This window comes from Antedon mediterranea, chromosome 2 (genome assembly GCF_964355755.1).
Source record: "Antedon mediterranea chromosome 2, ecAntMedi1.1, whole genome shotgun sequence".
NCBI lineage: Eukaryota > Metazoa > Echinodermata > Crinoidea > Comatulida > Antedonidae > Antedon > Antedon mediterranea.
In genome coordinates, this window is record NC_092671.1 from 21,080,439 (window position 1) to 21,101,915 (window position 21,477).

General features: G+C 33.0%; 1 protein-coding gene across 5 annotated transcripts in view; it reads left to right on the plus strand.

The window, feature by feature from the left end:
- LOC140040717 (large ribosomal subunit protein mL45-like) overlaps positions 1-21,477 on the plus strand; it is a 124,772-nt gene that overhangs the window by 101,967 nt on the left and 1,328 nt on the right. For all 5 annotated transcript variants that reach the window (XM_072086855.1, XM_072086854.1, XM_072086858.1 and 2 more), the window contains one exon: positions 18,289-18,438. In XM_072086855.1, coding sequence (XP_071942956.1) covers positions 18,289-18,438 — 150 coding nt within the window. The remainder of the gene's footprint in view (positions 1-18,288; positions 18,439-21,477) is intronic.

A 21,477-nucleotide genomic window follows, 5' to 3' on the forward strand; every position in this document is an offset into this window, starting at 1 on the left:
TGCCTACCAAAATACTGCGTTGCTAGGAGTGGAGCTGTGGCTTGGTGGGGAGTGGAGCTGTGGCTTGGTGGTTATGATGCTTGGCTACCAATCTAAGGGTCCTGGGTTCAAGTCCTGTCACATGTCAGGGTTTTTTTCTCATGACAATTTACAACTCCACTCCCAAAGACTTAATAATAAGTCTTTGTTTATGTAGAGCATCTTGTGTATATGTTTGTCTTATATGTTCTAGTGCAGTATATGGAGAGCCATCTCGATAGTGCTTTGCACTCATGGCAATCCTCAGGGTGCTGCACCGCTGTATTGTCATGTATTGTTGTACCTGAAAATTGAATAAAATAAAATAAAATAAAAATAAATACGGAGTGAGTTTTCAGCGCGTATCAAAAAGAATTTTATTGCAAACTTCAAACGCGATTTTCTCGTAAACTAATTGAATGATTTGTAAGTTTTTAAAATGTAATAACTTTTTAAATATTTACTCAATTTTTATGAAATAAACACCACTACAAATAATCTTAATATATAAAACAATACAAAATGTCTATTTCCGACAAAAGTAGGGTTTTGCCAGATCGGTTCACATATATGTAAGCTGAAAAATGAAAGCAATACTGCTTACTGGATATGCAACTTTAAACAAAAATAAAAGAATAATAATTAGTTATCCGCATTCAGCGGATAACTCCTTGTAACTGTCCTGTTTCATCTTTTTTTGGTTATCTGCACTATGGCGGATAACTCCTTGTTATTGTATTATTAGTGAATCACATTTAGTAGAGCGCATCTCCAATTATCCGTTTTCCATTTTCACCCAGATTTTGATATTGTCTAGGTAAATCAACTATCTTTCGCACGAGTTAAAAATATTTTAATTTTTATGACGTCATCATGCCTAAAAATTTAAATTACGTGGGTCATTAATTTCATCTTTACAGTAAATTTTAATCTGTTATAGCTCGTAAGAATAAAATGTGATAATCACGATTAAAACATTTTATGGAAGCTATTGGATTGTAAATACGAAATCATGTGAACATTTTGCCAATTGAATGTTGTGACGTCATCATATGGCTAGTTAAATAAAAAAAGTATTTTTCCATATTTTGCGTCATCATTCATTACATTTAAAAGAGCGCGCATCAATATTTCACGTATTCAAATTTCTTCTACACGTTAATATGTTGTTACGGAGTTAATTTCCTCCCGAAATTGCTATCTTAGTGTTTCGTTTTGATACCGTACAGGGAAAAATTTCATTTTAAAATTTTGTTTAGCAATATTGCGAATCAAACTGATTTTTTAGTCGAGAATCATACCGTAGTTTTCTATCGTATTTTTTGCTACACAATTGTAGAAATGTGTAGCAAGAAGGTTGTTTTGTATAGCTTTTTGCTATGCTACACTGGCGAAATTATTCCCTGCCGTAACCATGTTAAAAATTTGAATAAATTGGGGGTTCCGTAATTTCACCTATTCTACACTGTATACTATATGACACAAAATAGACAGAATTCAGCACTAACAACGTATGATATTCTTCAGTTCAGGTCATAATGCCATAATCTTTATCTGTGTGCAATATTCCAACGTATGACGTGCACGTGGCGTTTGTCGTGCGGATAACTAACTCGTCAAAGTGACAAGTTTCGTAGTTAGTTATCCGCTTAGTAGCGGATAACTCCTTGTAACTGTCCTGTTTCATCATCTTTTTAGTTTTCCGCACATGGCATTAATTGGCGTAGCATACAGTATATTTTTTTGTAATCATGTTGAATTTAAATGAAATTAATAGAACGATTATTAAGGTCAATGGATGTTTGATTCTTGGATTATTGGTATTAATGCTACCCCCTACCCCAAAAATGATTAAAAAACACGAATGCTACACAACGACACCAAGATCATACTAATTAGATGTTTGATTCTTGGGTTATTGCTATTAATGTTACACCCTACCCCAAAAAATGTATTTTTATTGCAATTTTTAAGAATTAAAAATGATAATTTGTGTATAATGAACTGCAATTTTAATCTTGTTAACATATATTTTCTTATTCAATATGTCAGTAAGCACAAGTAAAACACAATTAAGATAAAACATATTGGAAATTATAGATACTATGTTGAAATTTATCTATATTTTGGCAAAAATGTCTATTTTTGTAAAAGGTCAATGACCTTTTGACCTATACTGACCCTACTAATAGTCCGATTAATTTTATTTAAATTTTATAAGATTTTAAAAGATGTACACTATGCTACACAATGGTACCAAGATAATACTAATTAGGTGTTGGATTCTTGGGTTATTGGGATAATTGTTACCCCCTACCCCAAAAATGTCTTTTTATTGTAATTTTGAAGAATAACAAAATTACATGACAATTGGTATTAATGCAGTGCAATTTTTTTCATGTTAACACATATTTTGTTATTCAATATGTCACTAAACACAAGTAAAACACAATTAAAATAAAAAATATTGAAAATTGGAGATTTGATATTGAAATGTATCTCATTATGGCAAATATTTGCAATTTTGCAAAAGGTCAGTGACCTTTTGACCTCTACTGGCCTTAAATATGGTTCGATTAATTTTATTCAAATTTTATATGATTAAAAAACATGAATGCTACACAACGACACCAAGATCATACTAATTAGATGTTTGATTCTTGGGTTATTGCTATTGTTGTTACCCCCTACCCCAAAAAATGTATTTTTATTGCAATTTTTAACAATAAAAAATAACAATTTGTATATAATGAACTGCAATTTTTATCTTGTTAACATATATTTTCTTATTCAATATGTCAGTAAGCACAAGTAAAACACAATTAAGATAAAAAATATTGAAAATTGTAGATACGATATTGAAATTTATCTATATTTTGGGAAAAATTAGCATTTTGCAAAAGGTCAATGACCTTTTGACCTCTACTGACCTTAATAATCTTCCGATTAATTTTATTTAAATTTTAAAAGATTTTAAAAGATGTATGCTACACAATGTTACTAAGATAATACTAACTAGACATGAAACTCGTCACATTGACGAGTTAGTTAGTTAGAGAGGCGCTCTATTAAATGAGATGCGCTATGACGAAAGATACAAAAATCCTATATTTTATATTCGCGTGGCCATACGATGACGTCACAATGTCCGGTTTGCCATATCAATGCATAATTCCTTATCTACAACTTATCATCTTCCTGGATATGTAATTTAAACAAAGTTCACCTCGTAGTTTAGAATCTATGATTGTTTAAAAAAAGGTATAATTTTGACAAATTTTTGAACTTTTTTCTCAAAAACGCACATAAATTATCCAATTCGACGTGCCCGTATGACGTAATTTGAAGTCGAAATTGTTTCAAAGTTGGTAAAATTACTATAAAAGGCTTGAAAACATAAATCACGAGAGAAAAATTGTTTTCAACGCTACGTTCGCACCGCGCGCGTAAAAAAAAGCGCGCGCGTGGGAATTTTTTACATGCTTAAAATGACATGAAACGCGTAGAAAGTTGATTAGAAATTGATTTTTCGCAATTTGAAATTTTAAACGGGCGTGCGCGCGTAACTTCGTGTGAAACATGCCATTTTTTCCCCATAGTCAGTTAGCGCAAGATATAACTTAAACTTTTTTTCAGTTTCAATTTAAATTGTTATATGGTTTTCGATCTATGTTAAATACGCGAAATTCGGAAAAACGCGCGTAATTCATGTTGCGCAATTCTGACGTCATTCAAAAATAGGAGGTGCACAATTTCACGTAAATACCCACATGTTGACAAAGTTATGAAATGTTATGTTTACACGTTTTTGAGTTACGCGAGACACAAAAATGACAGAAAGAAAGAAGAATACAGAAAAAAAAAAAAAAGATGATGAAACAGGACAGTTACAAGGAGTTATCCGCTCAATGCGGATAACTAATTAGATGTTGGATTCTTGGGTTATTAGGATAAATGTTACCCCCCTACCCCAAAAAATATTTGAAGATAAAACACTGATGATCATTACAAATGACGCAAGTACATACAATGCATCCCTATATTTTTCTTGTTAACATCGATTTTTTCAGTCTATATGTCCGTGGGAAGAAAATGATACCAAAGAAGTTTAACTGTGGGGGGGGGGGGGGTGTGCACGGTAACCCCCCTCCAGCCCATGGACTAATTATCTTCTAAAATTATTATCTTTATTTGTCAATTTGATGATGTCATCGTGTTGATAATTGGATTTAAAAGATGGTCTCGTAATTTCGTCTATGCTACACTGTATATAACAAATACAGTTTCTTCTGTAAATACTGTAATATGCTGTAAGCTACATAATAGGTACAATTCAGCACTGTAAACATATTTAAATCATGTCATAGGATGGCATAATAATTGTCGGCGTTCATATATAAACGTATGTGCATGTTGCGTTTGCGCGGATAACCCGAACTCGTCAAAGTGACGAGTTCAAATCTAGTTAGTTATCCGCATTCAGCGGATAACTCCTTGTAACTGTCCTGTTTCATCATCTTTTTTTTCTGTATTCTTCTTTCTTTCTGTCATATTCTACGTATTCAAATTTCTTCTACACGTTAATATATGGTTGCTGAGATAATGTCCTTCCGAAATTGCTATCTTAGTGTTTCATTTTGATACAGTCGCCATGTTAAAAATAAGAATCTCGTAATGTCACCTATTCTACACTGTATGTAACATGTATACAGATTATACCGTTTGCACTGTATATACTATATGACACAAAATTGACAGAATTCAGCACTAACAGCATATGATATTCTTCAGTTCAGGTCATAATGCCATAATCTTTTTCCGTGTGCAAAATTCCAACGTATGACGTGCGTGTGGCGTTTGTCGTGCGGATAAGTCATCGTATGGCCACACGAATGTAAAATATAGGATTTTTGTCTCTTTCGTTATTGCTCATCACATTCAATGGAGCGCAACACGCTTATCTGTATTCCTTTTTCTCCTACATTTTAATTTTTTCTAGGTCAATCAACTTTCTTTCGCATGAGATAAAAATATTTTTATTTTTATGACGTCATCATGCCTAAAAATTTTAATTACGTGGGTCATTAATTTCATCTTTACAGTAAATTTTAATCTGTAATAGCTTGTAAGAATAAAATGTGATAATCACGTTTAAAACAGTTTTCTGGAAGCTATTGGGTTGTAGATACGAAATCATGTGAACTTTTCGCCAATCAGATGTTGTGATGTCATCATATGACAAGTTTAATTAAAAAGGTCAAATTTTCATCGTCTGCGTCAGAGTTCATCACATTTAAATGTGCGCGCACCAACATTTTACGTATTCAAATTTCTTCTACACGTTAATATGTTGTTACTGAGATAATTTTCTTCAGAAATTGCTATCTTTTGTGTTTTATTTTGATGACGTCATCATGTTAAATATTTGAATTAAAGGCATGTCCCGTAATTTAGTTAATATGTCATATAATATACAGTAGTACAATGTACACCAGCATAGCCTCTGATGTGAGCAAATTGTTGTTTGCCGCCCTCTGTATCATGTAGAATTAATGTTTCCTTGTAATTGTATACACAGTATCTATATATAAATTATGGTTAATTCTGACATAGGCGAGCACAATGCAAAAACTTCGGTACAAATCTCTGCCTTGGATACCTACCTTATCTATCTGAGATGTACCGCGAAACGTAGATTTGATAACATTAGTGTTCACAGCGACGCTATTGTTCCATATTTCTATCTTAGGAAGATATTATAAAGAGTTTTTTAACACAATTTATGATTTCAACATTAGATTTTCATCTCAATTTCAATTCTTCCCAGTCAAAGTAATTTCCGGGTTTAACATAAGTTCACCTTGCAACAAATATTTTCTCTCTTTTATATACACAAGGGAGCAGTTAAAATAATAGATTTGACCCTAAAGGTGACTGGAAACAGGCACTTTCCATCAATCAATACAGTGTCCCTTTGGAAGACGAAAAAAAAATCAGATATAGTAGGACTGGAGCTTAAGTTGGCCATTAATCATAGCCATTTCAGTTTTTTGTTTATTTTAAAACATAACGCGCGTGTGTGAAGGTACAGTAGTTAAATAATAGGAATTATACTGCAAATTAATAAAGATCAAATTAAATATACGCCATAAAGAATCAGAATATATTGTGGGGAATAGTATTATAAAATTACATAGGGAGATTTGATGATAAGACATTTTTCGAGTGAAATCCCGAACACAGGAAGATAGCCTACAGTTATTCCTGCAGCTTACTCAATAAAACTCAGCTATCTTCCTGTGTCCCGTTAGGACCGAGATGTCTGCCCATGTTGCAAGCCGTACCATAATGTCTTCTTTCTTGGGCCCACTCTGTCACGGCAGTTAGTTTCAAAAGATGATTAAATTAAATACAGGGTTCGTACGCGTCCTTAAATTCCTTGAAAGTCATGGAAAAATAAATCTCTTTTTTCAAGTACTGGAAAGTCCTTGAAATTGGCATTTGTCCTTGAATGTCCTGAAAATTGTTAAAATACAATAAAGTTATATGAATTCTTTTTAATAAAGTTTTGAAAACACTGAACAATAAAAGTATTAAGTATGAAAGTACATGGAAGATAACAACGTTTGTACGTGCCGACTTTTCCGCCGCCGATAAATGCTCGTACATGAAATAGGCTTTCTTATCAGGTTGGTTGTTGACTGCAGAACGCCACTGGCCAGTGATGTTCAGATGACAATCACCTTGAAAAAACTTTGCCCAACTATTCTTTTGTTTCCCCACAGTACATTATTGCATAATAGCTATTACTATTGAAATAAATACTTGGCCCTTTTTGTGTTCCGATTTTGTTTAAACATTAATTTAACGAATGTAATATTGCAAACATGCATAGCATTACACTTTAATTAGTGACTATACTCGCATTCTATTTATAGCCTCTGATAAGCTATAAATAGAATGCGAGTATAGTGACCTCTCTCAGCGAGGCTCTCTCACACCGCAAGCGCGTATATTAGCGGTCTCTATATGGCTGCCGATGAGTTTTTTATCGTGCGTTTCTCGTCAGTGGAAATCTATCCAACATGCCTGGCTTTTTGATAGCAAATTTTCCCCGTGGATTAACCGTGCGTCAATAAAAACGGAGGCAAAGTGTAAACTATGTAGAAAAACATTAGATACCTCCAACATGGGACGGTCGGCGTTAATATCTCATCAAAACGGAAAAAAGCATAAACAACAAATGGAGTTGAGGTTTAACAATACGACGCAAGAAGTTAATCAATTTTTTAGTAAGTCCAACCCAACAACATCCACCAGTAAATCTAATAGTACCATCACCAGTATTATTGAACAACAAGACATACCAGGAACTAGTGTTGATAATAGTATACCGAAACGTACGAACCCAAGTGGCCCGGCGACGATGCAGTATTTCAGTAGTAGTGAGGAGATTCGTAAAGCAGAAATATTGTGGGCCTTATTCATGACTAACCGGCACTATTCGAACAAGTCGATGGATGAAATAAATGAAGTATTCCAGGCGATGTTTCCAGATAGTGGAATAGCTGCAAAATTTAGTTGTGGTGAAAAAAAGTCTGCTTATGTTGTTAATTATGGGTTAGCGCCATATTTTAGGTAAGTTTTGTTTGATATCGATTGATATAGGCCTACAATTTAGATTAGATAAATAATTGTAATAGGCATTTCTGTATTGAGTAATAGCCTGGTGAGTATGAAAAACAAATGTTTTTAGTCTAAGTTTTGTTCATTTTAGGTCATTACTTCTGAAACGTGTTACGGATGAGTCAGATTACGTTCTACTATTTGATGAAAGTCTAAACAAAGGTACACACACAACTAAAGCAAATGGATATCCATGTCCGATTTTGGGCTAACAACCACGTGGAAACTAGATTCTTTGATAGTACATTCATGGGTCATGCTACTGCTGAGAAAGTCGTCACCGATTTTAAGATATGTGCAGACAAACTAAATCTCCCAAAATTACTTCAAATCGGTATGGAGGGTCCAAACGTCAATTGGAAGTTTTATAAACTTCTCTCTGCCGATATAAAGACGAATTACAATACATCAGTTCTCAACATTGGGTCGTGTGGCCTTCATGTAATGCACAATGGGTTTCAAAGTGGTGTGCAGTCAATTGATTGGAAGGTCTACGACATACTGTCTAGTTTACAAATACTGTTCAAAGACACCCCTGCTCGTCGGGAAGATTTTGAGAACGCTACTGGCACACATGTGTTTGGCCTTAAGTTTTGTAAACACAGATGGGTGGAGAATGCTGCAGTTGCGAAGCGGTTTCTCAGTGTTTTTCCGCACCTTAAAACGTACATCAAGCAGGTGACCGAAAAGAAAATAAATGACCCAAAAACAAAGTCGTATGACACTCTGAAGGCTGCTTCAGTAGACTTATTTACGGTGCCCAGAATGCACTTTTTTGTGATGGTGGCCACACAAATGGAAACGTTTCTTAAAAAATATCAAACAGATCAACCAATGATACCGTTTCTTGAGAAAGATCTAGTGGCATGTTTGAGAGGGCTATTGAGATTGGTCATTAAACCAGACGTCCTTTCCGGGCTCGTGAATGGCCAAAGTTTCACTAACTTTAATATAGATGAAACGAAAAACCATTTACTTGCTAACAAAGTAGACTGTGGAATATTAGCTTCAGAGCATATAAAGGAGTTGATCAAGAAAAAGAAGGTGTCCGAGTTACAAGAACTCAGGTTTAAAAATGAGTGCAAGACCATGGTTCTTACAATTGTTAAGAAAGTGCTATCTAAATGCCCACTTGGTTTCAGAATCGTTCAAAAAGCGAAATTTCTCGATCCAAGAAATTTTTGTTTAAGTGGTAATGCGCGATCTCTTAATGTTGGTAGACTAAAGGCTGTATTAAAAATATTAGCAAACAACCAAAAAATCAACCATGACATGTGTGATGAAATTGTTAATCAGGCAAACGAATTCTATGATTTTGTTGTGTTAAATAATTTATCAGATTTCACTGAATACGATCCTAAATGTAGAATTGACGAATTTTACTATGACCGCCTTAGCAAAACCACTAAGTATCACGCATTCTGGGGGGTAGTAAAATTGATTCTAATGCTTTCCCATGGCCAGGCGACTGTTGAGAGAGGTTTTAGTGTAAACAAGGAGGTAGCGGCTGTCAATATGTCAGAGAGTACATATGTTTCGAAGCGCGTTGTATGCGGTCACATAGCTTCAGTTGGTGGTGTTTTGTCTGTAAAGATAACGCCCCAATTAATTACTTCTGTGAGTGGGGCTAGGCAACGCTATAATCTCCATCTTGATAATGAAAAACGTAAAGCGGCAGAATCTTCAAAGGCTATTAAGAGAAAATCGACGATCGATGAGTTAGATAACTTAAAAAAAGCCAAAAAAAGATGTATTGCTGATATTATGGGTTTAGAAAAATCGTCTGCAAAGTTTTCCGATCAAGCTGAAAGTAAAGGTAGTCTTACCCTCATTGCCAAAGCTAATAGCTTGCGTAGAACCGCTTCTGAAAAAAAAGAGCAATTAGCTCAACTAGAGGAAGACATTAGACATAAATTAGAGGAAATCAAAAATAGCTAGGCTATTGTGTAGATTAAATTAGCAGAAATTGCTAAGTTGTAAAAAATAAACAATGTAAAAATCTCATGTGTTTAAGATCGTTTTGAATAAAGTTCAGAGTGAATTAGAATATGGTTTGATTTCTTTTATTTATACCTTCTAAAAAAAACATACGATATACAGAAACGGCATTTAAACTCCGAATTCCGAACGAATTGTAGAACGTCATCCTATAGTAGTATCAAATTACCAAATATCGTCGACAGTGCAGTGACTATGGAAACATCAGCCTTTGTTCAATACACGCCGTGACTACCCTCGATAGGCGCGGAAGTCTGGCGCGGTTCCACAAAGGCTTTACCAGGGAGTTGTTACAACTCTTTACGCTTTACTACCGTTACGTGTCATTTTACTCGATTTCCCACGCCTATGTTTTCAGTACTGTATGTTTTTTTAGTGGCTACAGTTAGTACTTGAATATCTGAAAAACATCGTAACTACGAATTCATTTTTTTTTATTAATCTGTTGAACTTAATATTTAGGTATAATAATGTCCTTGAAATTTTAAAATGTTGACATTGAATGTCCTTGAAATGTCCTGGAATTTTACTAGCTCACAGGTGTACGAATCCTGTAAATAATGTATTAATAATTATTAGGATGGTATTCATTTGAATAAACGCCTCTCCAATAAAACATCACTTTGGATAATAAACCCCCCCCCCCCACCCAACTATCTAATAAACGTCCATCCACATATTTATAACAACACAATTATACGGTACTATTTGTAGTAGAATTCACCGCACTGTTATCTACAATTTACCAAGCATTTGTTATTCTTTTTTAGCACTTTTCATATCTATTAGAGGATTTCATTTGATTATAAATGTTACCATATTATTAAAACTACAAAATTTAACATATATCCCTCGAATAAGCACCTCCCTCAAATGACCTCCACCTCCCCAAAGGGCCCTACCAAACAATAAAAACTGTACTTTAAAATGTTATTTTATCATCTAAAACACTGTGAAACAAAGTAGTTTAGTTTTACGAATGTCAAGCATTTTCAATAATGGTAACCGACAGAAAACGTATAAGGAGAACATTATCATTCCGAAAACCATCGTCTACACTTCCTAGAGGGGGAGCGAGCGAAGCGAGCTCACCCTCTAGTACACTGTATAATTATAATACATTTTAGCATAGGCGAAAATACAGGACCACCTCTTATTATAGTTTTTAACATAGCGATAACGTATGACGTGCACGTGGCGTCTGTCGTGCGGATAACTAACTCGTCAAAGTGACGAGTTTCATGTCTAGTTAGTTAATCCGCACTTGGCGGATAACTCCTTTTTATTGTATGGGATCAATATTTTTTTCTGTACTATTAGTTATCCGCATTCAGCGGATAACTCCTTGTAACTGTCCTGTTTCATCTTTTTTTTCTGTATTCTTCTTTCTTTCTGTCATTTTTGTGCAGAGGGTATCTCTAAAACGTGTAAACATAACATTTCATAACTTTGTCAACATGTGGGCATTCACGTGCCGAAAATTTCCCTGTACTATAGTACAGGATTTTATCCAAAAACGGCCAAATTTCGACGTTTTTATTTTTCGATAAAACTGGTTACTATAGCATAATTGACATGCGCAGAACCCATTATTCGACTCTGCGCATGTTTATTGTGCTATATTAACCATTTATGTCACAAAAAAGTTGTGCACCTGCTATTGTGAATGACGTTGCGCAACATGACTTACGCGCGTTTTTATGAATTTTGCGTTTTTAACATAGATCGAAAACCATATAACATTTTAATTTGAAACTTAGCAAAAGTTTAATTTATGTCTTGCGCTAAGTGACTGTGGAAAAAAAATGGCATGTTTCACACGAAGTTACGCGCGCACGCGCGTTTAAAATTTCAAAATGCGAAAAATCAATTTCTAATCAACTTTCTACGCGTTTCATGTCATTTTGAGCATGTCAAAAAATTCCACGTGCCCGCAAATTTTGACGCACGTGGCGTTTTATCATAATTTTTTCAAATGATTTATATTTTTCCAGCCTTTTCTAGTAATTAAAACAATTTCGACTTAAAATTACGTCATACGGGCACGTCGAATTGGATAATTTAAGTGCGTTTTAGATAAAAAAGTTCAAAAATTTGTCAAAACTTGTCAAAATTATGCCTTTTTTTAAACAGTCGTAGTTTCTAAACTAAACGGTGAAAGTTGTTTTTATTACATATTCTGGAAGTTGATGAGTTGTAGATATCGGATCATACATTAATATGGCTAACCGGACATTATGACGTCATCGTATGGCCACTCGAATATAAAATATAGGATTTTTGTATCTTTTATCATAGCGCATCACATTTAATAGAGCGTATCTCCACTTATACGTTTTCCAGTTTCACCTCGATTTTGATATTGTCTAGGTCAATCAATTATCTTCCGCATGAGTAAATAATATTTTAATTTTTATGACATCATCATGTCTAAATAAAAATGTAAATTACGTGGGTCACTTATTTTCATCTTTACAGTAACTTTCAATCTGTTATAGCTCGTCAGAATAAAAAGCGATAATCATGATTAAAACGTTTTCTGGAAGCTATTGTATTGTAGATACGAATTCATGTAAACATTTTTCCAATCCGACGTTTTGACGTCATCATATGGCCAGTTGATTAAAAAGAATCGTATTTTCATCTTTTGCGTCATAGTTCATCACATTTATAAGATCGCGCATCTATATTTTACGTATTCAAATTTCTTCTATACGTTAATATCTTGTTGCTGAGATAATATCCTTCCGAAATTGCTACCTTCGCGTTTCATTTTGAAACCGTCAACATGTTAAAAATTGGAATAAATAGCGGGTCCCGTTATTTCACCTATTCTACACTGTATGTGATATGTATACAGATTATACTGTGTACTATATGACACAAAATAACAGAATTCAGCAATAACAACATAATCATATTCTTCAGTTCAGGTCATAATGCCATAATCTTTATCAGTGTGCAATATTCCAACGTATGACGTGCATGTGGCGTTTTTCGTGCGGATAACTAACTCGTCAAAGTGACAAGTTCAAATCTAGTTATTATTTTATTGTTCCCGGACATGATCCCATTGTATCCGTTTGTTGTTCGTATTTGTAATCTTATGAGTATGAGCATATGCCACCGATTTGAATCAAATCTTTAGTCTTTCCATATATAAAAAGTGTACATGGAAAAATTGTTTTCCTCAACAGAAAATATGGTAAAACATTCAATTACTGTACATCATACATAGAACAAAATTACAATTAAAACCATTCATTAAAACATCCATCAATCCCACATAAAAATAATATGTTATATTTAGGTTAAAAGTTATATTCCCATTTAAAAACCTGTAAATCTTTTAAAAAATATATATTGCATGTGTGATATTATGATCTAACAATCTTTGAGTTAAAAATATGCATGGAATTTGGTACAAATGACAGTCGTTTTCTTGACGTATTAGCTCTAGGAGCCAATGGCTTGTATATTAAAATCTCATATGTAATGGATGTTTCTTATCTATATATAAATTTACGTAAGGGCAAAATTCGGTAAATCGCGTGTTATTTCTAGAATGTTTACTCGATGGTATATAAAGTTGGTACGTACTTTCGGTACTGATTTTAACCACCTGATGTAACCCTGTTTACTAATTAAATTAAGTTAGATAATTAGTTATTGACGATTAAAACGAATTTAGGTTCAACGATTTGCCCCAAATAGGGTTGTTTTCCGATCGTGGTATGTCCATCTTGAAAAATACCCGCCACAAAAATGCGAGGAGGCTTCGCATTTTCCTATCTCCTCCTACGATAATTGTTTTTATTAGCTGAAAACCGGTTGAACAGCTAGAGTACACCATCATAATGTTGAAGACAGGCCGATTTTCTTAAAAAAATACTATTTTGATATTTTAATATACGTTTATAGAAATGTATTGATTTGCAATGAATGGAACATTCCAAATTATTGCATACCTCCATGGTTTAACACAAGTAGGTAAATTTATAGACCCTTGGAGAATAAACAGAAATAGTATTGTAATGCTATACAATACTGCAAATAGGTATTAACCACTTTTGATCGCCATTTGAATCAAAAGTGTGTTGGTACTGTTAGATATATATAAACAAATATACTAATAAACTTTATCACTGTGCTGAGTGTGGGTAGCCCCTACTTTTAGATTATAAACACATAATAATATAATACTTTATTACCGTCAGTTGTTTCTCAACGTTTGTATTAATTAATAATTACAAAAATATAAACGTATTAGTGGTCCTCGTGGTCCTTATTAAATGTACTTTACTATTTCAATCGACCATGAGACAGTGACAGATTTAATAAAGTATTAAATCGGAAATGTTTTACTCTATTTAGTGGTATATTATTTATAGGCCTATAAAAAAAATATTTCGTTAATGATTGGATAATAAAGAAATATAAAGAATAATTTAACAAAGTTCGGTTTGTTTAAATGAGTCCAAATAATAAATGTCGACTCATTTCTAGGTGCTAATTTAGGTTGACTACATAAATCATTGTGTCTACTTATTTGTTTCTGTAAAAGACAATGTTTTATAGTCCTGCCGTACGTACATTTGAAATCGCCAGTTTTTTTACGCTGAAATTACTATGTATTCGAGAACCATCTGTGGACACGAATTAGATGGTACGCGAGCGAAGCGAGCGTACCATCTAGTCTTCTAAAATTTCACTTAATTTATTTACGACCTGTTTTTCATAAAGATATTTTAAATCATTAACCGTACAACCAATTATATTTGATGCTATCTAATTCTAATGAGACCTTGTGTGTTTCATTTAAATTACCGAACCAGGCAATGAAAGAGATAACTATTATACTGATTGAATAACTGTTTCATAGAATAATTTCAGAAGTACTACAGCTATTAAATTTATTTAGCTTTCTGAGGAAATATAACCTTTGGTGAACTTTTTTCTCGCGTATGAAGGTTTTTTATATAATAATGGTATGCAGTATAAACGATAAAAATAAACGAGAAACATGGTGTTCTTTTATTATTATTTCATAGAAATAACATAAACATGAAATGTCTTGTACACGGCCGAAAAAACGTGTGTGGCGTGTTTGGCATTTTATTGATTTGTGTTATAGACACGGCGATTACGGCAATCAGTGTATACTAAATTACATTGAGTTATTCACCCGGCTATAGGGTATATATCTGAGGTTAACAGACCACCAAAGCACAGTCGTACACTAAACACATGCACTTACTATCGAGGCATTTTCGGAGTGCCGCATTACCAAATATTCATTTCGTTGAAGTGTTTTTCGATCAATGTTTGTTTATTAGTTCGTCGAAAAAGATCCGTAGAGTATTTAGGAAGGATTTATTTAAATTTACATTATGTGACAATGTTATTAAATGTGATGGAAGCAGTTGCTCTAGCCTATTAAACAGTGTGTAAGCATCTTTTTTTCCAAAATTTTTTTAGGCTCCCAAACCCACCCGCTGTTTTGCGCGTACATCCCCCCCCCCCCCACATTGGGCAAATCCTGGCGCCACTACTGTTAAAAATAACTACTGAATAGATTAACAAGCACGAATGTGCGATACTCGGGGCACAGCCGGTAAAGACCGGATGTAATGTCACACATACACATCAATAACCTTGCTACCAAATACCATCTTCGAGACGTGATATGGCTGCATCCGGTTTGAAATTCAAAAATCTATATATTTGAGGACATGCCCCTGTAGTATATTCATGCCAAATCCCAGCTCAATACTACAACGAATAAGGGAGGAGTAGTCACACTTTTTACTCAATAGTGTCCGGATGGAAGAAGAAGAGGAAAAGATGATGTGATGTGACGTTTTTGTTATCGTATTCGTAAGGTTGCGAAACCTCCCTATTGTTTCCATTAAAATACACATTATATCTTTACAAAGTTGTCATAATCTGTTTTTTAAATAAAGAAATGGTTTGGTAATTTTTAAGATCATCATTAATTTCATTCCACATTTTTGCACCTATGTATGCTGATGACATAAAACATACATTATATGTAAGCATTTTAACCGACCAATCAGAACAGGGTTGACATCTTTTCTTGAACTTTGAACTTTGTTTGGGTGACATTTCCGAGCATCCCAATACTTCCGAAGACGTTGCTTCCGAAGACATACCGAAGATGGCATTCTTTGTGACGTCACAGGTCTTTTAAATAAAATCATAAAATTCACTTTTTGGCTTAAATATCTGTTTCGTATGTTTTCCAGCGTTTCCAACCCTCTTGAAACCATTCTAAGGTGTTCCATGCGATACAATGTTAAACTGTTGGCTACAACATATCTGGGGCATTTTAGGTCATTACCTGATTTCTCCCTACGAAAGTAATAATTGATTGACCTCTCGCTTTGTTGTATGAGAGAATGTATCTGGTGGGTGAAAATCTGTGAAAATACCATATGGCTCTGTGGTCTAGTGGTATGATACTCGCCCTGTAAGCGAGACTAAAAATACGGAACTTATACCAATGAGCTATGCTTGACGCGATTATTAGATCATGTTCCGAATATGAGCACTGTTTCTATAATTTACAGTATGATTTATATAAATAATATATACAATAAAATAAAAACTTGGTTACTTCATGGTACAAATTTGTTTCATATGACCAGCTAAGCTGGCTACACTCATCAGGTGATGTACAGAGATTCATGCTTTATTAGGTTTATTTGACCAATAAATATCCAGTGTATTTATAAACTGAATATCTCATAAAAGCATTTAAAAACAATGAAAATGGGCCAAAACCAGTTGCCGAAAAACGGTTGCCAGAACATCCTTCTACAACCTGTAGGGGTTTACCTGAGCCATTATTACACATTCAGAGAACCATTGTCTTTGCTCACTCACCCTCAAATATTATCAAAATTATCTTATCATTATTAGTCTTTTAATATACTTTTGCTTGGAACTAGAAGAAAATAAAAACAAAGATTTGTTTTGATCATTTTTCTTTTGGTCACTATGTAGGTAGGTTGCCAGCGTTGTTATTGATAACATTAATTGTGCAATCTTTCTTTATTACTGCAATTTCCTAGTTTACATGTCTCTTTTGATTTATGGCTCCATTGAAAAAAATGCTGTGTAGCAAGAAGATAGCTTTTATTGGAAATTGTACATCATATAATTTTAGAACAATCTTAAATTTGAATGTTTAAGAGACAAGATATCAGTTAAGCTAATAATGGAAAGAGTAATATAAAAACTGAAACTAAGTACATAAACTAATTCATCTGAATTCGAAACTGAAGCACACTTTATACTATATGTTTTTAAGTTTTGTGATGAAATTACCAAGATTAATCAAATAATTTTACTAACAAATTTTAAAAAGCTCCTTCCCAAAAGTAACATAATGCCACCTATGTATTGTATACTAAAGTACCTACAAGTTTATAGTGAGGTCTTAAGACCACCAAATAATAAAAGATAATAGTGTCCAATTGTCATTACAGAGTGTCAAATTATTTTCTAGGTTCCTTAATTTTTCAAAGCATACAGTTTTATGCTTTCGTATAACTAATCATTTAAGTCAAACCCAACAAACAATTTTCATTGGTATACTCCATATCAAAGGTCAACATTCTATAAATGTTTTATACGCTGGTGCATTAAGTTGCGCGGCGGTCTGTAATCTTATTTTGATCATTATAAAGGCTGACTAGAGATTTTCTGTTGCTCATGAGCCTAGCAGTAATATACTTATTAAACATGGAATATATTGATTTTTAATTCATTTTATGTATACCAGGGCGTGGTCATGGCTGTATATTAAAATTTGTATGAAGTACAAATTACGTCAGATATTTTTTTATTTTTTTTTCTACAATTTTGTTTGGTTACGTATCTTTAAAACTTGTTGTAACCTGGTCAATATATAGAACCTTATGGGAAGTTGTGCAACATTATTTATGCTTAATTTATATGATTTATCATAATTTAAAAACCAAAAAACTTTTTTATTACAAATTAATAAAATTATAATTCATATCAAGTGTCACCATCTTGTAGATTAAAGGTACAGTAATTACGTGCACATGCGCATTTAAAAATTAAATATGCTAATATCAATTTCTGATCTTCTAAACTTTTCTCATGTTTCAGATCATTTTGACAATTTCAAAATTCAGAATTTTTTTTGCGTTTTGCATCGCGCACCACATGCAAGTATAGAAGGACCATTTTTTCCCCATGATTTATGTTCTGCATATTTTTGGTGTTCAATTCTATTAATTTTCATGAACTTCAAATGCAAAATAATGACACACATGCATGTCAATCTTAAAAATAATGCTCTTGAAAATAGACAATTTAATGCAAATTGTGTATATATATATAATTATATAGATCTTATTTTGTCTCCCCAAACAGGTCTTTCTGTTGACTGTTGACTTTGAATTGAACATTCAATTAAATTTAATCAATTATCTCGCTTCTGGAAACATGAGTGATCAGTATAATATTACTGTTTACTATAATAGTTTTTCTGTTGTTATGGGTTATTATAACATGTCTCAATTCTTAATTTAGGACATGATTTCAGGCTTCAGGTACAAAACAATTCGCTGGAACTTAATGGAATCAATTGAGAAACCAAAAGTTGTACACGTTCGAACAACAGACATGCTGTCAAAGGGAAACTTGTATGGTCAAGTTACTGTAAGAATGCACACAAAACAGGTAAAACACTAAACCTATATCATTATTATCCTTCCAAAGATTTTAAAACCCTTGTTGAGCTGTGAAATGTGCAAATCTGTGTCGACGTTCATAATCCACTAATGTGCAAATGTCGCTAAATGTAAAAATGATCAGTTTTGACATGAAATGTGCATTCTACAAATGTGCAAATAAATGTCTTCAACCAAGTAAGTTTAGGCATATAGGCCTAGTTAAAATGTTCTACATTTATATAAAGGGCATTTTTGTGTTATGCAAGATTTAGACAATTTAGCTTTTAGAATTTTTGTGTGCAAATTGTATCAAAATACTCAATCAATGTATTTTCATTATTGATCAAATCAAAGCTCATTGGTAAATCTGTTACATATATTTATAAAAATGAAATGCAAGTAAAAAAAATTCAATTAAAATTATATAACGTTATTGTGCAGATTCAAATTGCGCAACAACATCTTTGGGCTATGTTAAATTGTGCGTAACTTTTACATTCACATGCCTATCTCCATCTGTTATTTTTCCTGCTGTTTTTTTATTTTAAAGAAAATTATTGACGTTTTGTAATATAATGCATATTGTTTTACTTTAAAAACATTAATACAAACCAGGTCATACCTAAGTAGATCACGTCGAATCTCCTCTCGTGGATAGTTTTAGGCCTAACCTAGCTAGGCTTAGTCCTAACCTAGCTAGGCTTAGTTTTGTAGGCATAGCTGGTAAAGTGTGAACATCCTATGCTAGCTATAAACCTAGCCTGGTATTGTCTAGTTGCTGTATTGTCTCTTTTTTTTTAGCAGAATACATTAATACAAATTGGGGAAGATACGACACGCTGAAAATTTTAAGGTTCTTATTTGTTTGCCTTCACAATTGATCAAAAGTTCTGCAAAAAACATTAATACAAATCAGGTCATTCCTTGTCTTAAATGTATATTTTATGGTTATTACGATAGAGAAAAACATTGCACTACCTAAGTAGATCACGTCGAATACAAATTGGGGAAGATACGACACACTGACCATTTTAAAGTTCTTCCATTCGTTTTGCCTTCACAATTGATTAAAAGTTTTGCATCACAAAAGCAACACGAAAATAATAATTTCTACGCAATGCATGCTGGTATTTATAGTGGGCCACTTAAATTATTAAAATCAACTTATATTTCACATTTTTAATCATTATTATTATTCATTATTGAAGCCAATGTATACATTTTAAATAAAATTGTTTGTAATTTCATCTATATTTGAATTTGCCACAGCCCCTGCGTTGTCCCCAATGTCCCTGTGTATTGATTTTCCATCTCCTGTCTACCACACTGTTTTGGTTGTTGTTTACTGTTTTCCTTACGATCAACGAATGCCTTTTGACGATCAAATCCTTGCCGATGGCTAGGCCTACTCCTATGATCTAAAAGATGTATTGTCCCTCTGAAAAAATAATTCTTAAAAAAATTTTGTTGAATATTCCATTTTAATGTAACATAATAGTTATCTACTTTGATCAAAAATTGGATTGAAAAAAAATGTATTTACCTGTAAAAAATGTAATTTTTTTTATTTTTTATTTTTTTTTAAAAACAAAACCAGAGGCATTACCTCCAACAAGCGATGCAGTGCACCAGCATATAAAAATAGCCCACTTCCAAGCACTCGTATTGAAAAAAGCTGTATCCAGCATTTGCCATCACCAACAGATTTTGGGTGGGAGCTATCTAATGGTAAACTTCAACCAGTGCTTCTGAAAAATGAAGCTATTCCTACTGCTTCGTTAGACATATAGATGTAGGTGCAAAAAGTCAAAACTACCATGTACAGCTTTATGCTACTGTAACAACGCTAAAGATGATGGAAACTTTTGCATGAATGATCAAAACTGATGCCCTTAACATGTTCATTCCAAATTTAGCTTACGTGTTCACTTTTCTTTCAAACCTATACAATGATAATCCATCATATTGATGGCAGGTAATTTCCAAATTTCCAAATGTAGCTGACGTGTTCAAATTCTTGTTTAATTCTATAATCATAATCCATCATATTGATGGCAGGTAATTTCCAAATTTCCGAATGTAGCTGACGTGTTCAAATTCTTTTTTTAAATCTATAATCATAATCCATCATATTGATGGCAGGTAATTTTCAAATGTAGCTTATGTGTTCAAATTCTTTTTTAAATCTATAATCATAATCCATCATATTGATGGCAGGTAATTTCCATATGTAGCTGACATATTCACATTAAAAAAAATCTATAATCATACTCCATCATATTGATGGCAGGTAATTTCAAATTTCAACAAATGTAACTTGCGTGTTCAATTTTTTTTTAAATCTATATAAATCATAACACATCATATTTGATGGCAGTGAATTTTATAATTTTACTAATTATTATTGTGTATAAATAATTTCATAGTTGTGCAATTATATTATATTCAGTATACAGTAGGCCTATGCTGTAGTTTAAAGGTCAATAACCATACTATCGGCCATTATTGTACAAAATGTGCCATTGGACTGGGTAGAAACACACATGTTTTAAACAATTTAAAAAGAAAAAAAAATTCACAAGACCACAATTTTCAAAGTTATATTATTATTATATTATTAAATATTATATTTGACTAATAGTTCAAAGGTCAATAGTTGTAGAATCAGCCATTTTTTGTAAAAACATTTCATTATAATAAATAAGAATATATAGTTTCTGAACAATTTGAGCCCTATTTCGTGTCTCTCCGATTATTGGTTTACTGAGATACGATAAATCCAGTTCAAAGGTCAAAATGTAAGAAATAAGACTTGCATCCATTTTTTGAGAAAATGTGTCATTAAAGTGAATATAAAAATATATATTTAAAACATTTTGACACCAAAATTAATTATCTGTGACTAGTGGTTCTCGAGATATAGGGTAATTATAAAAAATGGCCGCCATTTTTAATTATGCAAATTCAGGGCTTAGATGGCCGAATTTCGCTTGGGATCCGCCATATTCGTAATCAGCGAGGTTGAAATATCCTAAATCAAGTGGAT